This window comes from Lynx rufus, unplaced genomic scaffold (genome assembly GCF_022079265.1).
Source record: "Lynx rufus isolate CCGP_SWC_20201006 ecotype Redwood Valley unplaced genomic scaffold, mLynRuf1.p SCAF_10, whole genome shotgun sequence".
NCBI classification, from domain to species: domain Eukaryota; kingdom Metazoa; phylum Chordata; class Mammalia; order Carnivora; family Felidae; genus Lynx; species Lynx rufus.
In genome coordinates this window covers 73,132,357-73,151,938 of record NW_025814824.1, presented here as the reverse complement: position 1 = coordinate 73,151,938, position 19,582 = coordinate 73,132,357, and the positions used below count along the sequence as shown (strand labels likewise).

At 47.9% G+C, this 19,582-nt stretch overlaps 1 protein-coding gene across 3 annotated transcripts in view; it reads right to left on the bottom strand.

Annotated features, from left to right (window-relative positions):
- Positions 1–784: 784 nt before the first annotated feature.
- SNX30 (sorting nexin family member 30) overlaps positions 785–19,582 on the bottom strand; it is a 117,836-nt gene continuing 99,038 nt past the window's right edge. The window contains exons 8-10 of one of the 3 annotated variants that reach the window (XM_047068060.1): positions 8,909–9,061; positions 7,357–7,412; positions 785–968 (exon numbers count right to left, since the gene is read on the bottom strand). In XM_047068060.1, coding sequence (XP_046924016.1) covers positions 785–968; positions 7,357–7,412; positions 8,909–9,061 — 393 coding nt within the window. Of the gene's footprint in view, positions 969–1,171; positions 7,413–8,908; positions 9,062–19,582 lie in introns of those variants that run through there. The other 2 variants (XM_047068064.1, XM_047068073.1) reach the window with 2 other exon arrangements.

Here is a 19,582-nt window from a genome sequence, read left to right as displayed (position 1 = left end):
CATCTAAGCTACTCCAACCTTTACATTTTTCTCCTGATTGTTTTCACGTGTGAGTTAATGATGTCATCTCCCTGCTCCCAGGCTTGAAAACGCCGTCTCATCTCTGATCCCCTCCCCTCACCACAGAAATCTCTTAAATTCATCACCCTTCCTATCGCCCATTGCCACAACTTTTATGATCTATTCCCATCTGTTCCCCAGGGCTTCAGTCTGACCACAGTCCACCAGCCTACTATCTCCATCACCTTCTTAAAGCAGTTACGAGAAATATATACCCCCCCCTTAATTTTCATTTGACAAAGCAAACGGGAAGGATTGTTATGGGAATACTTGCTATTTAAGTTGGCCATACCTAAACAAGTAATAGAAGAGTCTTCCCGTAAGAGCAGTCCAGTCATCTAAGTGTTGGCAGACATGTTGATGCTTTATATATATACATTATCGCCAATCCCATCAGCAACCCACCAAGGGAAAGCACGTCTTCATTGCAAAGATCAATATACTGAAGTTCAGAGAAATGGGACTTGCCTAAAACCACAGAAGTAACGAGTGGAAAAAGCTGAGATCTGATCCCAAAGCTCTCTTATCCCGCCTTGCTGCCTCATTGTGTATGACTGTAGTCTTGGATTAGTGATGTCTACTGTCAGTAAGTTCAAGTGCATTTCCAGTACTTTGGGGTCATTAACCGAGCATTCCGGTCTCCCTTCGAAACACACTCTTGACACCCTAACGAACCACAGGCATTTCTTCTTGCCTAACAGATTTTTTAAAAGCATCAGGGCAGTTAAAAAAAAAAAAAAATCAGGAAATGACTGGTCCTGACTGAGAAGATGTTGTGCTTTGCTATGGGATGGAGTAGGAAGAAATCCTCACGAAAGTACCTGGGCTGGCTGCCAGGCTGCCCGCCAATCACAGTGGTTGTGAACAGACACCAGGTAGTTTCTTCATTTCCCCAAATCGGTGCCAACCTGTGGGGTGTAGAAGGTAAACTGAGGATAAATCTACGGAGAAGTAAAGAAGAGTAAAAATAGGTTAATTATATCTTTTTCCTGGTGCTCTGTATATCCTGATTCTTGCAGGCAAACTCATACCTCTTTAGAGAAAACAAGAAAACAAAATACAAGGCACACGTGTTTTCCTGTTGTGTAAAGTGTTATAAATGACAACACAATTCAAGGTAAAGAAAGCATCATTCGTAGGTTTATTGGTCCATTACTTTAAGTTAATTGAGGTAAAGAAACCTTTTAAATTTACAAGCTAATAGTTAACAAGCAATACAAATTCTTTTGTTTACCTCAAAATGTAATACTAATTTCATAGTAAACAATGGACAGAGTTTTTTTATACACAGATATATGAAAAAAAGTGGACAAAAACCTCGTGCCAGCATCAAAAAATGCAACAAAACTTTTTTTTTTCTTTTTACAATCTCTGGGTTCCATAACAAAGAAAGAAAGAAAAAGGTGACATTCTTTTTAAAGTTTGGTAGCTTCATGAAACAGAGACTTTGACCTGGGAATAAATCACTTTCTCGTCCACACACATTCTTGAGCACATTTTTTTTTTTTTTTTTCACAGCTTCTGATTTGGCTTATTGGCAGCATGGAGAGAAGAGAACACATTTACACGGAGGGAGGACTTCATCAATACCTTGGGCGGGGGGAGGGGTTCTTCTAAAATTTTAAATGTGAAGAATGACCTCTAAAAATAAGAAATACAGTCCACACTTTGGACATGACCTAAGCAAAAGTTTTGAATCTCTTTTTCAACAGTTAAAATACAAGTTAGAAAGGTTGCTGGCAGTTTATTTTATGGAAATATATCAGATGTACATCATCTCTCAATGCATTCCCAATGCGCGGACATCGAGGAATCAGGCACACGGAAGTACAATGGTTGGGGGTGCCTATGGGACAGGACCAGACCTCAGGGGTGTCCAGGTGGTGGTGCTGACTGCTAACAGCTGCTGGTTTGTTGTTTGACGAAGGCCCAGCTGACACAGGTGTCTTTTTGTCATACAGATTCTCATCTTGTTGGCAATCTGCTTTCCCCTCCCCGTTCCCACACTGCGGAAAAAAGCCACCCCCCTTTTCTCCTTCTGGTACCATCAAGACTGAAGGGTTGGTCTGAGACTGTGAACAACCTGTTACTCAGGGGTGGGGACAGGTGTGACCTGCTCTGACCTGGCATGCAGGAAGCCCAGAATCACCTGGTGAGGGGGTGGCATTGCCAGGGACATGCGTGTTGCAATACTCCGTCACTGGTTTTAATAGTAAAAGCTCTATTAAAATGGACTAAAGAATCAATGGGTTTTAGGTTTTTGGCATTTCAACCTGTGGAGAATTTCTATCTGACACACGCTGCTCTGAGCCCCCCACCCCGCCCCCAGTTATCTTTTAAAAAACTGTTCCGCAGAATTGGGGTACACCATTAATATTGTCATAATCTAGAGTTCTCTGTATCTACGTGATTTGTCAATGCTGATACCATATATCCTCTACAATCGAGAGTGTGCCAAAAGGCACTAAGTTAATCTTTCACACTTTAACACACACACACACGCACACACACACACACACACGGTTCAGTGGTCCCTGTGTTTCCTTACATTATCAAAAATATCATTTGGCAATAGCAATACTTAGCTTTCTCTTCCCAAAAGGCAGCCCTAATTATGAACCTCACTTTCTTATTTCTTTAAGAGGGCTGAGGACTGGCTATGTTAGACCTCTAGCATTTAAGCTGAACAACTGATTATGTTTCTAAAAAATTCTTTCTATCCAGAATCTAAAACACACTAGTTGAAGAATAAGGCATATTAGTAGGTGTTGACAATTCTCAAAAAGTAGAGTTAGGCTTTCAACAGTCTGTGGCAATTTTAAAGTCTGGATTTGTTGATTTTCAAGTGCTAAACACACAGAATGTTTCTATATAAGACAAATACCTTACTGGTTTGTTATTTTTTTCCAAAGTACTTATTTACAGGCTATCTATAGTAGTAAAAACTGCCTGAAGAACATATTTTTCTGCCACATAGAAAGGGTTAGACAGCCAGACCCGGAATGCAATTCAAACATACGATTAAGAAACAACGATCAAACTCCCCGTGACAAAGGCCTTTCCTCCACCTTTCCTAACGCAGATAGCTCTGTGCACGCTCTCATCCAGGCGACTGTAGGGAGGCCAGACATGCTTAAAGCAGAAAGCTAACCACCTATTGGGTGGGCTGATGAAAAATCAGGTTCCTGGTTTATGCACTAAATAAAAAAAAAACCCCACGAGGAAGCAGAGAACAACTCCAACACACCCAGCTTGATAGGTCAGTCTGACCCAGGGCATCATGACATTTTACTCGAATTTACTGATAAATGCCACCTGCCATCTGAATGGAGAAAACATAAGAGGCTATGTCCAATCTGCTGCCATCTTGAAAGTGAGAAGGCAAAGCCAAATTCCCAAAATGTTTTGTAAATGGGGATGGACTGCAGTGTTACTCCAGCCTGACAATTAGATTACTCAGTTTCCACGGGCCTTTGAGAGTAGGCATCCGGGAAGGTGGGCCACAGGCTTGCTCTGCCCTGCCCTGAACACAGGCAGCCTCTCTTGAGCGGGAGCACCCTTCAGCGCAGCTTGAGGAGAGGCCAGGTCACCCCATCCCGACATCCAAACAGACGAGGCCAACATGGGCCCGGGAGGCTGTGGCGATGTCTCTCTCCTGCCTGCCTCAGGGCAGAGGGTAGAGAAGGACTACTCTGCAGTGTAATGAATGGCATGAAAACAAAGCCAGGGGCCCGCGATGTCAATGCTCTTGACGGCAGGGCCAAGTCACTCGCACCCTGGGTGTGTCCCAGGCTGACACCTACGGGCCCAAGAGACACACTCCACTTGCAGACAGGCAGTCAGGTCACCATGCCCTCCTCTAAAGCAGGACTTCCTGTCACTTCAAAACAAAGGTGGCCTCACGAGAAATGAGCAGCAAGCGTGCATTTAAATCCCTCGTGTGGATGGCGACTGTAAAACATTTAATTCGACAACATGTAGAACACGCTCCAGGTGTGGCTGAAATTTGGCATGAAGACAAACTTAACGTTACATTCACCACGACCCCCGGAGTCGTGCTGGCTTTTGTTGTTTCACCTAAAGGAAGGTGACTGGTGAGTTCAACGAGCAGCACAGTGAAATACGAGCCAATCATCTCCATAATTGCACTTATCTGAGGTCACTGGGAATCATTAGTAAGTCTTATTAAAGGACAAAACCCAGCCCCAAACCTGGCTGTGAAACGTGTTCCCTCCTCCTTCAGGAAGAACAGAGGTTTTTTGGCTTTGGGCAGAGTAGCCTAGAATCCCCTTGTGGATCCACCACATGATAAGGAAGACCGCAGTGTCCGTATCTGCCACAAAGCACAAGTGCTCCCTTCAGCATCAAGTGCATCTCTAAAATCTGCTCAGTTTCTAGGAATTCTCTCTTCTGCCTTAGCCTGGATTTTTAACCTGGGTGAATGAACCCTTCACTTCCCGCACCCGAGAGGCAGTTGATAGGCGTCACTCTGCATTCTGCTGCCATGTGCCCAAGACTCAAAACCTGTCCAAGTCTGTCTGCCTGAGGTCAAGCGTGTCCCCAAGCAAAAGCCTCCTGGGACACAACTATGAGAGAGGAGGCAGTGATCTCAGCACCACGACTTTGTGGAGCCAAGAAGGACGGGGTGACGAAGCCTCTACGAGGCAGTCTTTGGCACAGAAGTCTCCGGTCACACTTCTCACAGGGAATCCCCTTCATGCTCACAGAGATGAAAGGGCAAATGCCTGGGACTCCTGACCCGCAGAGGCTGGACGAGCCGTGGGGGTCGGGGAGGCCCGGGGAGCCTCCTTCACTGCCTACCGTCCCTTCTTCCTGGGCCTCCTCACCTCATCTGCCGCCAGCCTGAAGGAAGGGGCAAGCGTCCCTTCTCGGGCAAGACCATTTCTCCAGGGGAGTCTGGAACATATTCTGGTTCTCCCAGCTCTGGCGTCAGTGTCCCAGCTCTCCCTGGTGTCTTAAAGCACAGAAACATCACATGGCAAACAAACGGAGAAAGACAAGCCGTAAGATGCCCGAGTCCCCTCCGAGCTAGTCTTCTGCCTCCAATAACGTAAGGAACGACTGCGTCCCCCCTCCACTCCCTTCCCGTATGTCCCAGAGAGGAGCCCCATGACTGTTTTGAAGGGTTGCCTTCTTTTCCAACTAAACTTTCCACAGGAATGCTCCTGGGCTTTGGCAACTAGCGGCAGATGAGATCCTGGTCTTCCCATCAACTCTTCCCACGATTCTTTCCAAGCACTCATGACACCAGACAACGTTTTTAAAGCACGCATTCCACAAGGCAAGGCTTCGCACGTTCCTGGAGATGAGCGCTTGCTGCTGGGTCAGTCTAGTGCCTTCCACGAAATATCAAGAGAGGGCCGTCAACCCATTATTGGATATACACCCTGTTCTACCAGCAAGCTGTCAGCTTGGACCCAGACGTCCATCATCCATACCCGCACCAATGTGATGGCTTAGAGGTAGCATGAAACACGGACTCACCACTCGGGCTAGATGGCCTGTCCTTACCCTTCTGCTTCGATGAATCACTTCTAATTGTACCAAACAAAAATTCACATCGCAGGATTTGAGAACGGCGTGAGGGGGTCTGATGGTGCAGGCAAGTACCGACGGATACAAAAGTTCTAACTGAAACCGTGACTTCCTCAAAACATGAATGAAACAGAGCCGAACTGTTCTGCGCTGGCCTACTGCTGCACCCCTGGCATCACGGCAGTGGCCACCCAAGGTCAACGCCGCGGGCGCGAGGGGGTGGAGGAACCTCGACACGCTGCACGCGGCTGGGTACCTGCGGGTTACGACCCACGTGTGCGCCAGCGCCTCGGCCCGGCTGCGTCGCGACAAGAACACTAACTGCCTCTTTGAGGCTCAGGTTGATCATTTTACGGGGAGATGAGCCACAGACGGGAGAGCGCAAATGTGGCATAGGTAGCTTCACTTCAGGAGGAAAGAAAAGGAGTAAAGGAGTTGGAAGATAGATCCTCTTCGTCAGTTTCGTGTCGGTTTGAAGACTTGAGATGCAGCCAGTGGTCACTGGGGAACGTGGCTGCAAGTTGAAGAGGTTTTAGCTTATCGAGAAGCAAAGGGCTCGCTGTTAGCACTTGTCATCTTCGAGGCCCATCCAGGTACCGACTTCTCTTTCCGACCAGGGACTATTGAGGGTTAAAGCACTTCATATGGAACATGCACACGGAGTTCCCAGAACCTCCACTGTGTCACTATAGCACACCAGCCTCTCAACAAAAGGCCGCCCAAACACTCCGTGGACGTGGTAGGAGACACTAAATTAGGAGTTCTGGGTGAGGTAAAGGCAGACGGCACAGAGCAGACGTGGAGATGGGGCCTAGTATACGCCCACTGACCCCAGTTACTGGGAGCTACTCTGACCTCAGACAACACGGACTTCCCACCACGGGCCTCAGCTCTACTCTGACGACACTGAACAAGCAAAAGAAAAACACTGAAGAACTTCACAGAGAAAAATGCACCCCCCCCCATTTTACACAAAAAACAGTTTCCAATCTACCGCATTCTAGTGTCAGAAACAAGTTTGGGGAGCACTGCCCCCTCGGCTCCCCGAGGTATCGCACGAGGACAAGGACACTGGCTTGCTCATTTGGGCACGGACGCATACAGATGCTGATATAAATGGTCCTATGTGAACCAGAAGCCACAAAAGAGGTGCCACTCGTCACAAGCAGGCAGCAGGCCACACTCACAGCTATAGGCCACTGTACATTAAGGACTTTCCGTGGAGGTGCCAACACCCCCTTCTAGGCTGAGACAAGTCGATGCCCACACAGGTCAATTCCAGAGTCCCCGTGTGTCTGTGGAAAACGAGAGCTGCCCTCTGTGCCCGCCTTCCTCGTGTCCTGGAAAAGCAAGAACCGGGCTCTCTTCCACCACAGGCAACCATGCTGTCCCCAAACAGGAGACTGTAATGAGATGTCAGAACATCAGCTGGGTTGTCTCGTCCCTCAGCTGCAGATCTTAGTGTTCCAGATTTAATGGGCTCCTTCACAACACGGAGGTATGCTTCTTTCGCTGAGAGATGATTATAGCCTTACAGACTCCACCAAGGAATAAATACTAACGGAGAACCACTGTCAGACAAAGGTGGGTGGGGGGCGGGAAGGGAGAGAAATACACAAAGGAGAGATGATTCTGTGGCTGTTTTCTCAGTGCCACCTCTCTGGCACTACAGGGACGTCCTGGTATGGGGTGCCATGCCCTGTGTAGGTAGAAGAGTCTCGGTCCCAAGAAGGAACTTACTTGGCCTCTGGTTTCTCCTGTAGTAGTGGAATAATCGACTCCCATGCCATGAGGCACTGAAATGACAACACACACACACACATTTTCAACATCAGATTTTAGGAGCAGGTTCTTAACTCTTCTCTGAGCTACCCTTTTATTGTTAGTCCCACCGGGTGACCTCTGTCTCATGTCTTGTCTAAGTAATGTACGTACATAATGTAACATCCGAGGTCTACGTGGATTATCCATCACTATTAGAAACTGGGGATGTGGCCAGTGTTTGCTTTGAATATATCATCCCCATCTCTGAGACGAAAGACAGCAGGGTCTCTATGAGGCCTTAATGTACCGTCCACACAGCTCACAGCTGGCAGAAATTCTTTCCCTTCAAAAAGCAGAAAAGACGGCAAGCTGCAAGCCCTCAGGAGGCTCTAGGTCCTCAGCCAAGAGGAAGACTTGCTCCAGGTGTGGGTAGGACTTGCACAAGGATGTAAATGATGGTGATGTGAGCCAGCCACCTGACTCAGAGTGGGTGGAAACCCCACGCCTCCTTACTGACCTCAGATGTTTTGCTTGAATGGGCCACTCTTAGATCTCCCAACAGGGAATATAGGGGGAGGAAACTCTACTTACTGCATTTCATCGGATCCAAACATCATCATGTATCTTACATTCACTATTGCTAGTCCTCACAACTCCATGCAGTAGGATCATTATTCCTCATCTCTCTCTCTCTCTCTCTCTCTCTCTCTCTCTCTCTCACACACACACACACACACACTTCATATGGAGAAGATGAGACCCAGAGTGGTTACGTAACTTGTCTAAGACACGCAGCTAGTAAGTGGCCAAAGCGGATATTCTTTCCACTGCAGCAATCCCCTTTCATTCCAGATCCTTGTGAAGGGCCAAGAACCTAAAGACTGGCACTCTCCTCTGAGAGCACCCTACTTGGCAAAATGATCCTCCCTTTGAGCAATCTCTTGCATAAAGGGCACAACAGAAGAACCACACAAGACCTTGTGTAGAAGGAGCTCGGGGTGAAGCAGGTCTTTGTGCTGAGTCATTTGGGAAGGAGTTCTGAGCAGGTAGGAGGAGAGAGGCATCCTTTGGTCAAGTTGGGGAGCGGAGTGGTAAAATTACTCCATGCTTCCTTCCTTGGTGACTCTGAGGTTGGAGTAGAAACTAGACTCAGACCCCACGTAAGGGAGCCCCAGGAGCCTCAAGGAGCTTGCTTTCAGTGAGAGACCCCAGGGCCCTCTGGGTCCTGCTCTCTCCCTAGACTGCAGGCCTCCTGACTCAGGGGCGCAGCTAGCCGCCAGGCCCAAAGGGCCCGGGAGAAGAGAACTGCCGCTTCCGTGAGCAGCGTGTGCACGTGAATGCCCTGTGGGCACCCCCACGGGGGCCTCTGCTCCCAAACCTGGCGCCGCATCGCATCTCGCACAGTGGGGCTAGGACCCGCAGGGGTGGCTGCTGCTGGATTTCGGGCAGGCCCTTGCCCCAGGCTCTCTCTGGCTATTAGACGTGCTTCCTCACTGAGAGGGCTGGGTCTTGCCGGCACACTCATTACCTTCTCGTAGTATTGGATGTTCTTGTCGGCCATTCCCATGAGCAGCTGCCGGAAGTCCTGCCTCTTGTTGCTCTGCCACCGCTCCATGTCGGCTTTCAGATCAGCGTTGAAACACTCCATCCGATCCTGACATTTTTCAACATCTGCCGGCACCTGGAAGGGGAGTGCATTAAAGAGGTGCTCTGTACGTGTAACTTGGTGACTCATGCCTCGAGCTCCCTTGCCCGAGGCCAAATCACTACATTAAATGCCATAAACACACTCCCTCCTCGGCGGGGGGTGGTGAGGGGCATTTATTTGAAGGCAGAGCCTTGGGTTTTCAGGTCTAAGAAGGAATTCCGAAAAGTGCTATCCTGACCCAAGTCTTTGAACCCATCCAAGCACAGCAGAGACTCATGGGGGAAACACCCCACCCCCACCCCTGTTTATAAACAGGAAGAAACACTGCAATTCAGAGTCCAATATCTTTGGTTCCCCCTTTTTACCCATCCCTATATAAAAACGCGTGTAGATTTTGCAAATGTATGGCACTTATTGGGCATTGCCCTACTATTCTCCTCGGTCCTGTAATGAAACCAGAAAAGGTTTCCCCGTATCATAGGAGTATTCCCTTACTTGTGACATTTGATAATGCCTACCCTCATTCATCACAGAATTAATTGTAGTAAGATTACTGGCCCACTGCTCCTCTGAACCTCACTTTACAAGTAATCTAGAGACCTGTCTCTGCTCCCCCAGATAGCAGATAATCAAAAATGATGAGTCAAAGTTAGGTTAATTCTGAGGAAATAGGAAAAAGATCACTTATGCATGTCGAAAGAATCTGAAACATGAAGAAAAATATAGCAGGCAATTTCAACTTTTATTTAAAGAAGTTTAGACTTTTGCTTTGCTCTGGTGAGTTCATCCATCCTACACAGTCGGAGGGCCTTGTGGCTACTCTGGTCCCCAAAGCACAAAGCTGGCTCCTCTCCTCACTCAAGAGCACCACAAGCCTCTGAGGGCTGCCAAGGGGCCAACATACCTAAAACTGGGTCAGACGCCCACCTGCCAGATGCTTCCGGGCAAAAAAATGAGGCCTTGTACATTCTAAGTGCTGAGGCCTGTGACCCCAAATGTCTCCAAGCTGTGGGGCGCCATGAAGGGTCAATCCCTACCAACCTGGGAAGTTTCATACTCAGGCCTTACAGGCAAGTAGAGGACCCAGAAAAACCAATAAAGGGAAGGCAAAGGCTGAGGAAGCCGGACACAGGGCTTCCAGAAGGGCCGAGGGCCACACGGAACGTGTGGAGATGGCTGCAGATGCGGGAGCAAGGAACGTGAGCAGCCAGGGGCGGGGGTTTCAGGCTGGCCTGGCATGGGGTCTGAGCTTTGGTGAGGCAGAAGGAGTTGGGAAGAAAGAGACAGAGAGAGGCATCCCGGGAAACTTAAAAGTAAGGAACTTTTCTTTGAAGAGGGAGAAAAGCCTTTTCCAAAGCGCTGAGGTTCTGGAAGAAGAAAGAAAAAGGACTTGACTTTTTCTTCTGATGCCATGACTGAAGTCTCTCTGCCTTTTGCTGCTGCCTCACCTGTCACTTGTTGCCCACCTCAGTGGGGGGGAAGTGAAGACCAAGTGAGCCCCCGCTTTGCCTCTTCGGAGCAGAGCCTTCCCCAGGAACACAGTGAACCAGCCTCAGCGGAGGCCCCGTGAGCCAGCGTGTCCGGGTCTCACTCTCCAGCAGGCACAGTCCACCTCCCTTATTCCTCTCCTGGCTCCTGCGCATTTAAGCATCAAGGTGCAAGTTCCCTGGAGCAACTTCCTCTTTGCTTAACAAAACTGCTGTGGCCAGGAGGGAAAGCAAAGGTCTGAAAAGGGAACCTGGTCAGGGCCCGCTGAGAAGAGGGAGGCCAGGGTCTCTGATACAAAGGAATTCTTTTCTAGGAAAGATTCCCAGGTCGGTTCTGAAGACGGGAATTCTGGTTGACCCACAAAAATTAAGAGTCAAGGGGCAGCTGGGTGACTCAGTCGGTTAAGCGTCTGACTTTTGATTTCAGCTCAGGTCATGATCTCACAGTGCGTGGGTTTGGGTCCCCGTGTCAGACTGCACTGACAGTGTGGAGCCTGCTTGGGATTCTCTCTCTCTCCCTTTCTTTCTCTGTCCCTCCCCTGTTCATGCACACGCTCTCTCAAAATAAATAAATAAATATTTTTTAAAAGTTAAGAGTCAAAACCATGGCTCTGGATTTTATGATTACCTGAGCCTCAATTTGGGAAACATTTGGGACTCATCATTTTCACGACGTACTCTGTGCTTGGCACGGAGGAAGACCAAGATACTTTGCTCTCGGTAGATGGCTCTCGTCTCAGGTTGCCTATAGTTGAGCTGGGAAGGCACTAAATGTGCCTGGACATCAGGGTGAGAGGTTACTGGTACCTTCTCTTCACCCAGCCCCGCGGTGAGCACGCTGAGGGGGACCTGGACAGCCAGTGCAGCTTGGATGAGGGATCAGGCCTCCTTGAAGAATCAATCCCGCTGAGGAGACAGTGGGAGGAGGGCACTCCAGAGTGACGGTATGTACAGGTGAGAGAGGGAGACAATGCCTGGGCCCACCTCAGGAATAGCTCACAGGCTACAGTGCCCACAAAAGCATAGAGAGAGAACGCCAGCCAGCAAGATGGCGGCAGGGGTGAGTGCGGGGGGAGTGGTGCAGAGTAAAGAACAAGAAGGCTGGGTTCCTGAGGCCAGGTTTGGTCAGCTGCCCCCTTTTTTGGAAAATAGAAAAGCCTGTGCTTCCTCTAACTATACAAACAGTTCTAGAGCCAGACTTCCAGAATTTGAATACCACAGGTACCACTTCCTAGATGGGTGATGTTGGGCCTCTCCATGCCTCAGCTTCTGTTTCCGGATAATACCAACCACCTTATAAAGTTATTATGAGGTTGAACAAGATAATATGCATAGAATACTTGGTGCCCGGCATAGATTAAATGCCCCCCAAATATTTCTTAGTTCGGATCAGTATCGATACTGTAAATTGCTATTCTTACAAGATGTAAGTGCATGTGCCTAGCCCCTCCAGCAAGAATGAACATTATGAACTTTATTCCATGTCATACAAAAAGGTTTCTTTTTTGTCTTCCAAATATAAAACATTTTTAAATATATTCTTTCATACTTTACACCACTCTTCACCCATGCTACCTCACCCTGAGATTTCACCAGAGATCAGAGATGAGTCAACACCAAAATATACTGGCACGAGATCACCCCAGGTGCCCTGCAACCAGGGTGGCGGCTGTAACACAAGGGAGACGGCAGATCAGACTAACCTGGTGGAGACACAACTGACAGATGTGGCAACCCACTGCACGTGAGAAATAAGACACAGCTGTCAGAGAGGAGCCTGAAGTTTATAGTCTGGGTGACTGGGGGGGGGCGACAATGCATCGTGGGGCTCAGGATAAAGGACAGGTCCGTGGACCAGAAAAAGGAGGCAGCTACAGCCATGCGAAGGGTGAGCCCCCCCTCCCCACCCAAGAGGGGGCTGAGACAACTCAACCATAGCAACCACCTGGTTTGAGTATGGACAAAGGACATAAATGGATATTTATCCAAGGAAGATCTACAAATGGCCAGCGAGCCTATTAAAAAATCACTGCACATCCCTAATCATTAGGGAAATGCAAATCAAAACCACAGTGAGAACCACCTCAAATCCATTAAGACGGCTACTACAACAACAAAAAAATAAGTGTTGGCCAGGATGTAGGAAATTGGAACCCCTGCACTTGTGTAAAACTTTAGTACGGCACTTCCTCAAAAAAACAAAAATGGAGTCACCATATGATCCAGCAATTCAACTTCTTTTTTTTAAGATCTTATTTTTTTAAATTTTCTATTTAAAACATATTTTTTAAGGTTTATTTTATTTTTGAGAGACAGAGACAGAGACAGAGTGCAAGCAGGTGAAGGGCAGAGTGAGAGAGAGACACAGAATCTGAAGCAGGCCCCAGGTTCTGAGCTGTCAGCACAGAGCCCAACATGGGACTCAAGTTCACGAACCACAAGATCATGACGTGGGCCAAAGTTGGATGCTAAACTGAATGAGCCACCCAGTTGCCCCTATTCTTATTTTTTTAAGTTTATTGAGAGAGAGAGAAAGCAAGAGGGAGAGAGAGAGAGAGAGAGACAGAAAGAGAGAGAGAATCCCAAGAAGGTTCCACGCTCAGCACAGAGCTGGACACAGGGCTCAATCCCACAACCGTGAGATCATGATCTGAGCTGAAATCAAGAGTTGGATGCTTAACTGACCGAGTCACCCAGGTAACCCTAAGATTTTATCTTTAAGTAATCTCTCCACTCGGGGGGGTTGGAAATCACAACCTCAAGATCAAGAGTCACGTGCTCTACTGACTGAGCCAGTCAGGCATCCCTGGCGATTCCATTTCTGGGTGAATACCAAAAGACTGAAAGCAGGATCTCACGGAGATGTCTGTCCTCCCATATCCACTGCGATATTCACAACAGATAAAGGTGAAAGCAACTCAAGTATCTGTCCACAGATGGATGAATAAACAAAAAGGGGTATAGACATACAGTGGAATATGCTTCAGCCTTAAAGAGGAAGAAAATTCTGACATGCCACAACATGGATGAACCTTGAGGACATTTTGCTGAGTGAAATAAGCCAGTTATGAAAACAAACAAATATTATATGATTCTACTTACAAGAGGTGATAGAGTAGTCAAACTCCTAGAGACAGAAAGCACGATGGTGGTTTCCAGGGGCTGGGAGGAGGGGGAAATGGGGACTAATTTAATGGGTACAGAATTTCAGTTCCTCAAGATAAAAAAAGTACTCTGGAGACCCATTGCACAACAGTGTGGATTTACTTAACATGACTGAACCGTACACTTAAAAACAGTAAAGACGGTGATTTTGGTTATGTGTATCTTGCCATGATGCAAAAATTTTTTAATATATGGGGAAATCAAAGAGAGGGTTGGAGGGTCAAAGGGTGGAATTCATGGAGAAGCCTAAATCTGTAGGGTTAATAAGGGGATCAGCAAAGGATACTAAGAAAAATGAGCCCAGAAGCAGGAAGGAAGTCAGAGTGAGCAGAGTGATAGTAACACAAGGATGGAGAAGGAGGAGAGGGGAGGAGGAGGTGAAGGAAGGAGGAGGAGAGGGGAGGGTGGAAAAGAAGGGACCAAGAGGAACCAGGAGTTGGGATGAGCTGTCTGAAGCAACCAGCTACTGAAGGTGCCCAACTTAATGAAGAGGAAGGCGGCCGGCCCACACACTCAGGCTCCCGGTGTTCCCCCTTTTGTTTCTTTCTGGATGGTGTCCTTGTAACCATCGGTTCACTGACCAGGGACAACCAGCATTGCTCATCTGTGTTTTAATTTTTTGATTGAGGTGTCATCAGAGTTGTGCTATCTTGTGTCTGAAGGACGTGGCAATCGTGATACCCAATGCTGACAGCTGGCTGTCACTTATCACAAGACACCAACAACAGAAAAAAATCACCAGGTAAGACTCCAAAAGATAACACCTCTAAGTAGATAACAAGGCTGCGTTTGTCACAGTGGCTCCCTTCTCTCTCGTGAGAATTTTCGTTACAGAATATGCGTTGTTGGAGCGATGGGAGAGGGGTAATGTGGGATGAGCTGAAGCATTTTTGTGGGTTTGGGAGCAGGGTGGGAAGGAAATTCACATGAATATGTTGGCGTCGAAAAGAGTCTTCCCTTCATGTTCACTCCTATTGTTCGTGTTAACGTATAAGCTTCCCGTCCAGTTTGAAATGCAATTCCTCAGCCCCTCTTTGTTTCTAGTAGCAGCTTTGCTGTCCTCCCTGGCTTCTAGGGAGGATCATATTCGAGGATTTCCACAAGTCTGCGGTCCTGACAAGTGCAGCAGAAGGCAGCCCAGTAAGTGCCTATCATTTCGCCGACATCAAAGCTAAAATGAGGTAAGTCGAGTCTACGCAATTCAAATGTCCACTTGCCTGAGAAGAAACCTCTTCAGAGTCTGCTGAGTTTTCTCAACCCTAACAACAAGCAAAACTTTAAGTTCTATGATACTAACATTTGCCCTCAGCTCTAGGCTCACCCCCGCACACGGACAAGCCACAGCCACAGGGGTTCCAGCCAGCAGCGGGGGGGCCACAGGATCCCTCCCCTTCTTCCTAACGCAGCCACCCTGGTGTGAAATTCGCAGTGAGGGCCGAGGAGACCCGCAAGGCCACTTCTCTCTTCTGGGTTTTGGAAAGGTGATCAGTGATCACTGATCAGTGAGCCACTCCACGGCTTCACAAAAATCAACTTGCCCTCACTCTTTAGAGCCTCTTTTCAAGATTTCAACCTCTAAACAGGTAATTCCCTAGGCTTGCTACGTCCCTCAGATGTTGTTAACACACCCAGACCCCTGTGAAAACTGCCCGTCTTTGGGCAAGATACTCTCTTTCCTGCATCCCCATGACGGACCTATGAACAAGGCTGTTCCCGCCATAGTCACTGACAGAGTCCACCAGGTCCTTGGGGCTAAGAATCGCCCTAACCCACTTCCTGACACTCTGGCTTTTCTCTCACCGGTGGTAGCTCTGGGAAGCGGAGCTCAAAACCACACAAAACAGGGTCACCTGGGTGGCTCAGTCCATTGAGTGTCTGACTCTTGATTTTGGCTCAGGTCATGATCTCACGGCTTGAGAGTTTGGGCCCCGCATCGGGCTCTGGGCTGGTAGCACAGAGCCTGCTTGGGATCCTTTCTCTCTCCCTCTCTCTATCTCTTCCCCTCCCCTCAGAATAAATAAATAAACTTTATACACACACACACACACACACACACACACACACACACACACGAAACAAAGCACGGCAAAACCTTCAGCTACTCACTTCCTAGGTACCTCTGATGGGCTGTCAGGGAGGACAGGCGTTCGGGAGGGCTGGGAAGGCAGGGGAAACTTTAGAACGCAAGGAAACCATGCCTAAAACAGGGCAGTCAAAAAAAATTTTTTAAAGCAAAGTTAAAAACAAAAACCATAAGGGCAACAAACCAGAAAACGAGGTTCTCGGTCAGCACTCCTCCTAGAGATGAGCAGAGCTGGTATGGGAAGCAGAGGCTCCACCAATGGAGCGTCGGCTCCTACATCAGACACTGCTGCGCTGACCTTCACGTCTCCACAAGTCACACGTATGAAGCCCACAGGGCTAATGAGCAAACCAGTGCAAGCGGGGAGACGGAGCTGAGGAGCTGGGGAACTGAACCCAGGGTGATCGGAGTCCAAATTCTGTGCTCTTTCTACCAAACCCTTTTCCATTTGCAGAGGCCGCCAACGGAGCCCTCCTCCACCCACCAAAGTAGCTGCTGTCCCAGATCCAAACCTGGAGGCGCAATTTCTGCCGCTCCCACGGTGAGAGCACACTCATGGGCACCACCACCCCCGTGATGACAGTCCCTGTTTTGTTAATTACCACAATTGCTAAAAAAACGGCAAAATGAGCACTGGCATGGCTCAGTGTCTTGCCAGAAAGAGGGCAGACCAAGACTGCTCGCCCACAGTGTGGTGAGAGAATGGAGGCATGTTTAGGCCACCTACTTAGTCTCACCGGCTGGGAAGAAACCCTTCCCCCTCTTCTAAGAACTCCTGTGATCAAGAGAAGAGTCCTATAGGTGATGCTCTGGGAAGGTGAAAATAGCAATAGCAAGAAGATTTTGACACCCACTGGGAGAAGAGGAGGCACCCAGGCCGGCAAGAGGTGGAGAGCGTTAGAAAGGAGCCCCCGCAGCTTGTCTGGCTGGAACGTGGGAGCCAGAAATGGCCGCTCCCTGGGCTCCATCTGTTCCAAGGCGCTGTGACCTTTAGGCAGCCGGCAAGCCAGGACAAGGTCAGCATTTACTTTGGCGTATTATTCATAACCTTCGGCTCCTGTCTTTACAAAGGAACTGTCCCGTACGGAGCTCAACAGAGATTAAATGACAAACCAGCCTGCGAGAAAGCTTGTATTCAGTGGTGAGCAGCGATGAATGCTGTCAGAACATCTTCCAAAGACAGGGTCTTCGGCTTCCAAACTAGGCCAGTGACAGAATGTGCCAGCCCTCCCTCCCTAGCTAGGAAAAGTGACTTCTATATTTATATTGGAAAGCTAAATTGTTGAAATGAAATTTTGAAATCTATAAACACAGTATTTCCTGTCATTCCTTTAAATGAGATGGAGATATGGGCTCAGCAAATGGCACTGTGTTCCAGAATATCACAGGGATGGCTAGGAACTAGTCAAGGCAACGGGCAGCTGGAAGACGGAGGGTGGCTGTGCACACAGCTGCATTCCCATCATGGTCCCAACACACAGGACGGAAGCAGGCCAACAGCCTGTGGCAAAAGGAATGGAAGAGAGGTGCCTAGCATTCTGGCCAAGTCCCAGCTACACACACTGGGCCAGTGACAAGAGTCCCTCTCCGTATCATCTGGATTTCCATCAGATGTATGCAGACTTCACTCTCATGTAGGTCACCACGGGTGACACGGGCGGCCATGCCACAGGCATGTATTGTATGCCTGCTGCGCCTAGCACACTGGATAAAGACCTTGGGTATCAACAAAGCTGGGCAATTCATCAAGCTGCTTTGTGGCTCTTTCCTCACCCATGAAATGGGGAAGAATAATGCCTTCCCTCTGGACCTCAGATGACTGTTGTGGAGATCGTGTGAAACAATTTACATATATATATATTTTAATACCATATGGGGGCACCTGCGCGGCTCAGTCAGTTAAGTGTCCAACTCTTGATTTCAGCTCAGGTCATGATCTCAGTTTGTGAGTTTGAGCCCTGCATCAGGCTCCACGCTGGCTGCACGGAGCCTGCTTGGGATTTTCTCTCTCTCTCTCTCTCTCTCTCTCTCTGCCCCTCCCCCACTCGCACACTCACTCATGCGCTCGTTCTCTCTCAAAATAAATAAAATAAACTAAAAAAAAAAACTGCTATATGGAGCCAGGGTGTGCCACTTCTGAGGTTTGGGTTTCCAATTTCCACAGCTGGTTCCTTTCTGGGTGTATCACAGTATGGCTACCACAGCAGCAAGAACCAAGGCAGAGGAAGAGAAACAGTTCTGATGTAAAACTACTTTCCAGAACCCTGGGCCCCTGTTATTTATTTTTTTAATAACATTCCCTACCCCACCCCCTTTTAGAAAACGACTATACCTTCCAATTGCAAACAAAAAGGAACACAGTAACATAATGGTAACTGGCAAGGTGCTAAGGTCAGGCTGCAGGATTTCATCCTGGCTCTCATACTTGCTAGCTGTGAGATCGTGGGCCTTGGTTTGCTCATCTCTCAAATGGGAATAATAATGGCTCCCAAACCACATGACTGTCGTATGGAGTAAATGAGATAAGGTAAAGAGCTTAGCACGTTGTAAGCGCTCGCACATCGGCTATTACTACTCTTGTCTTTAATCCCGGCTGGGGGAAGGAAAAGGCAACACATGGCAAGGACTAGTACACCAGATGCATTTTTACAGTATGATCCTCTATCTAGACCCAGAGCCCTGTAGCTGAGGGTATCTTAAATAAGTTCAATCAGTGCTTCTTAAACTTTGTGGTAGAGAACCACTATTCGGTGGCTTTTTTCCCCAACACGACAGAGCTGTAGACCTACTATGCATAACTAGTGTGTAGTTTGCTCCACATGAGCTAGTTTGACAACACTCATGCTCAGTGTTCAACAAGGGTCAAATTGCTATAAAACTGCTGACTCTCAGCTTCTGCACCTTTCCTGTCATGGATTGGCGACAGCTTATGGATGAGTAAGCAAACCACACTTGTGAGAACACTGATCTAGACTGTTCTTCCCTTTCTCATCAATCCCATTTTACAGACAGGAAATGCCCTTGAATGGCAATGCTGAAAGTCTTAAAAAAAAAAAAACTCAGGGGCGCCTGGGTGGCGCAGTCGGTTAAGCGTCCGACTTCAGCCAGGTCACGATCTCGCGGTCCGTGAGTTCGAGCCCCGTGTCGGGCTCTGGGCTGATGGCTCAGAGCCTGGGGCCTGTTTCCGATGCTGTGTCTCCCTCTCTCTGACCCTCCCCCGTTCATGCTCTGTCTCTCTCTGTCCCAAAAATAAATAAAAAACGTTGAAAAAAAAAATTAAAAAAAAAAAAAAACTCAGGAAACAGCAGAAAACAACCCCCCGTGCTTCCAGGAATTGCTGTTTCAAAGGGACACATGCACCCCCATGTTTATAGCAGCACTATCAACAATAGCCAAAGTATCGATGGATGAATGGATAAAAAAGACATGGTATATATATACAATGGAGTATTAACTCGGCAATCAAAAAGAATGAAATCTTGCCATTTGCAGCTATGTGGATGGAACTAGAGGGTATTATGCTAAGTGAAATTAGTCAGTCAGAGAAAGACAAATATCATATGACTTCACTCATATGAGGACTTTAAGAGACAAAACAGATGAACATAAGGGAAGGGAAACAAAAATAATATAAAAACAGGGAGGGGGACAAAACAGAAGAGACTCATAAATATGGAGAACAAACTGAGGGTTACAGGAGGGGTTGTGAGGGGGGGGATGGGCTAAATGGGTAAGGGGCACTAAGGAATCTACTCCTGAAATCATTGTTCCACCATATGCTAATTAATTTGGATGTAAATTTAAAAAAACAAAATTAAA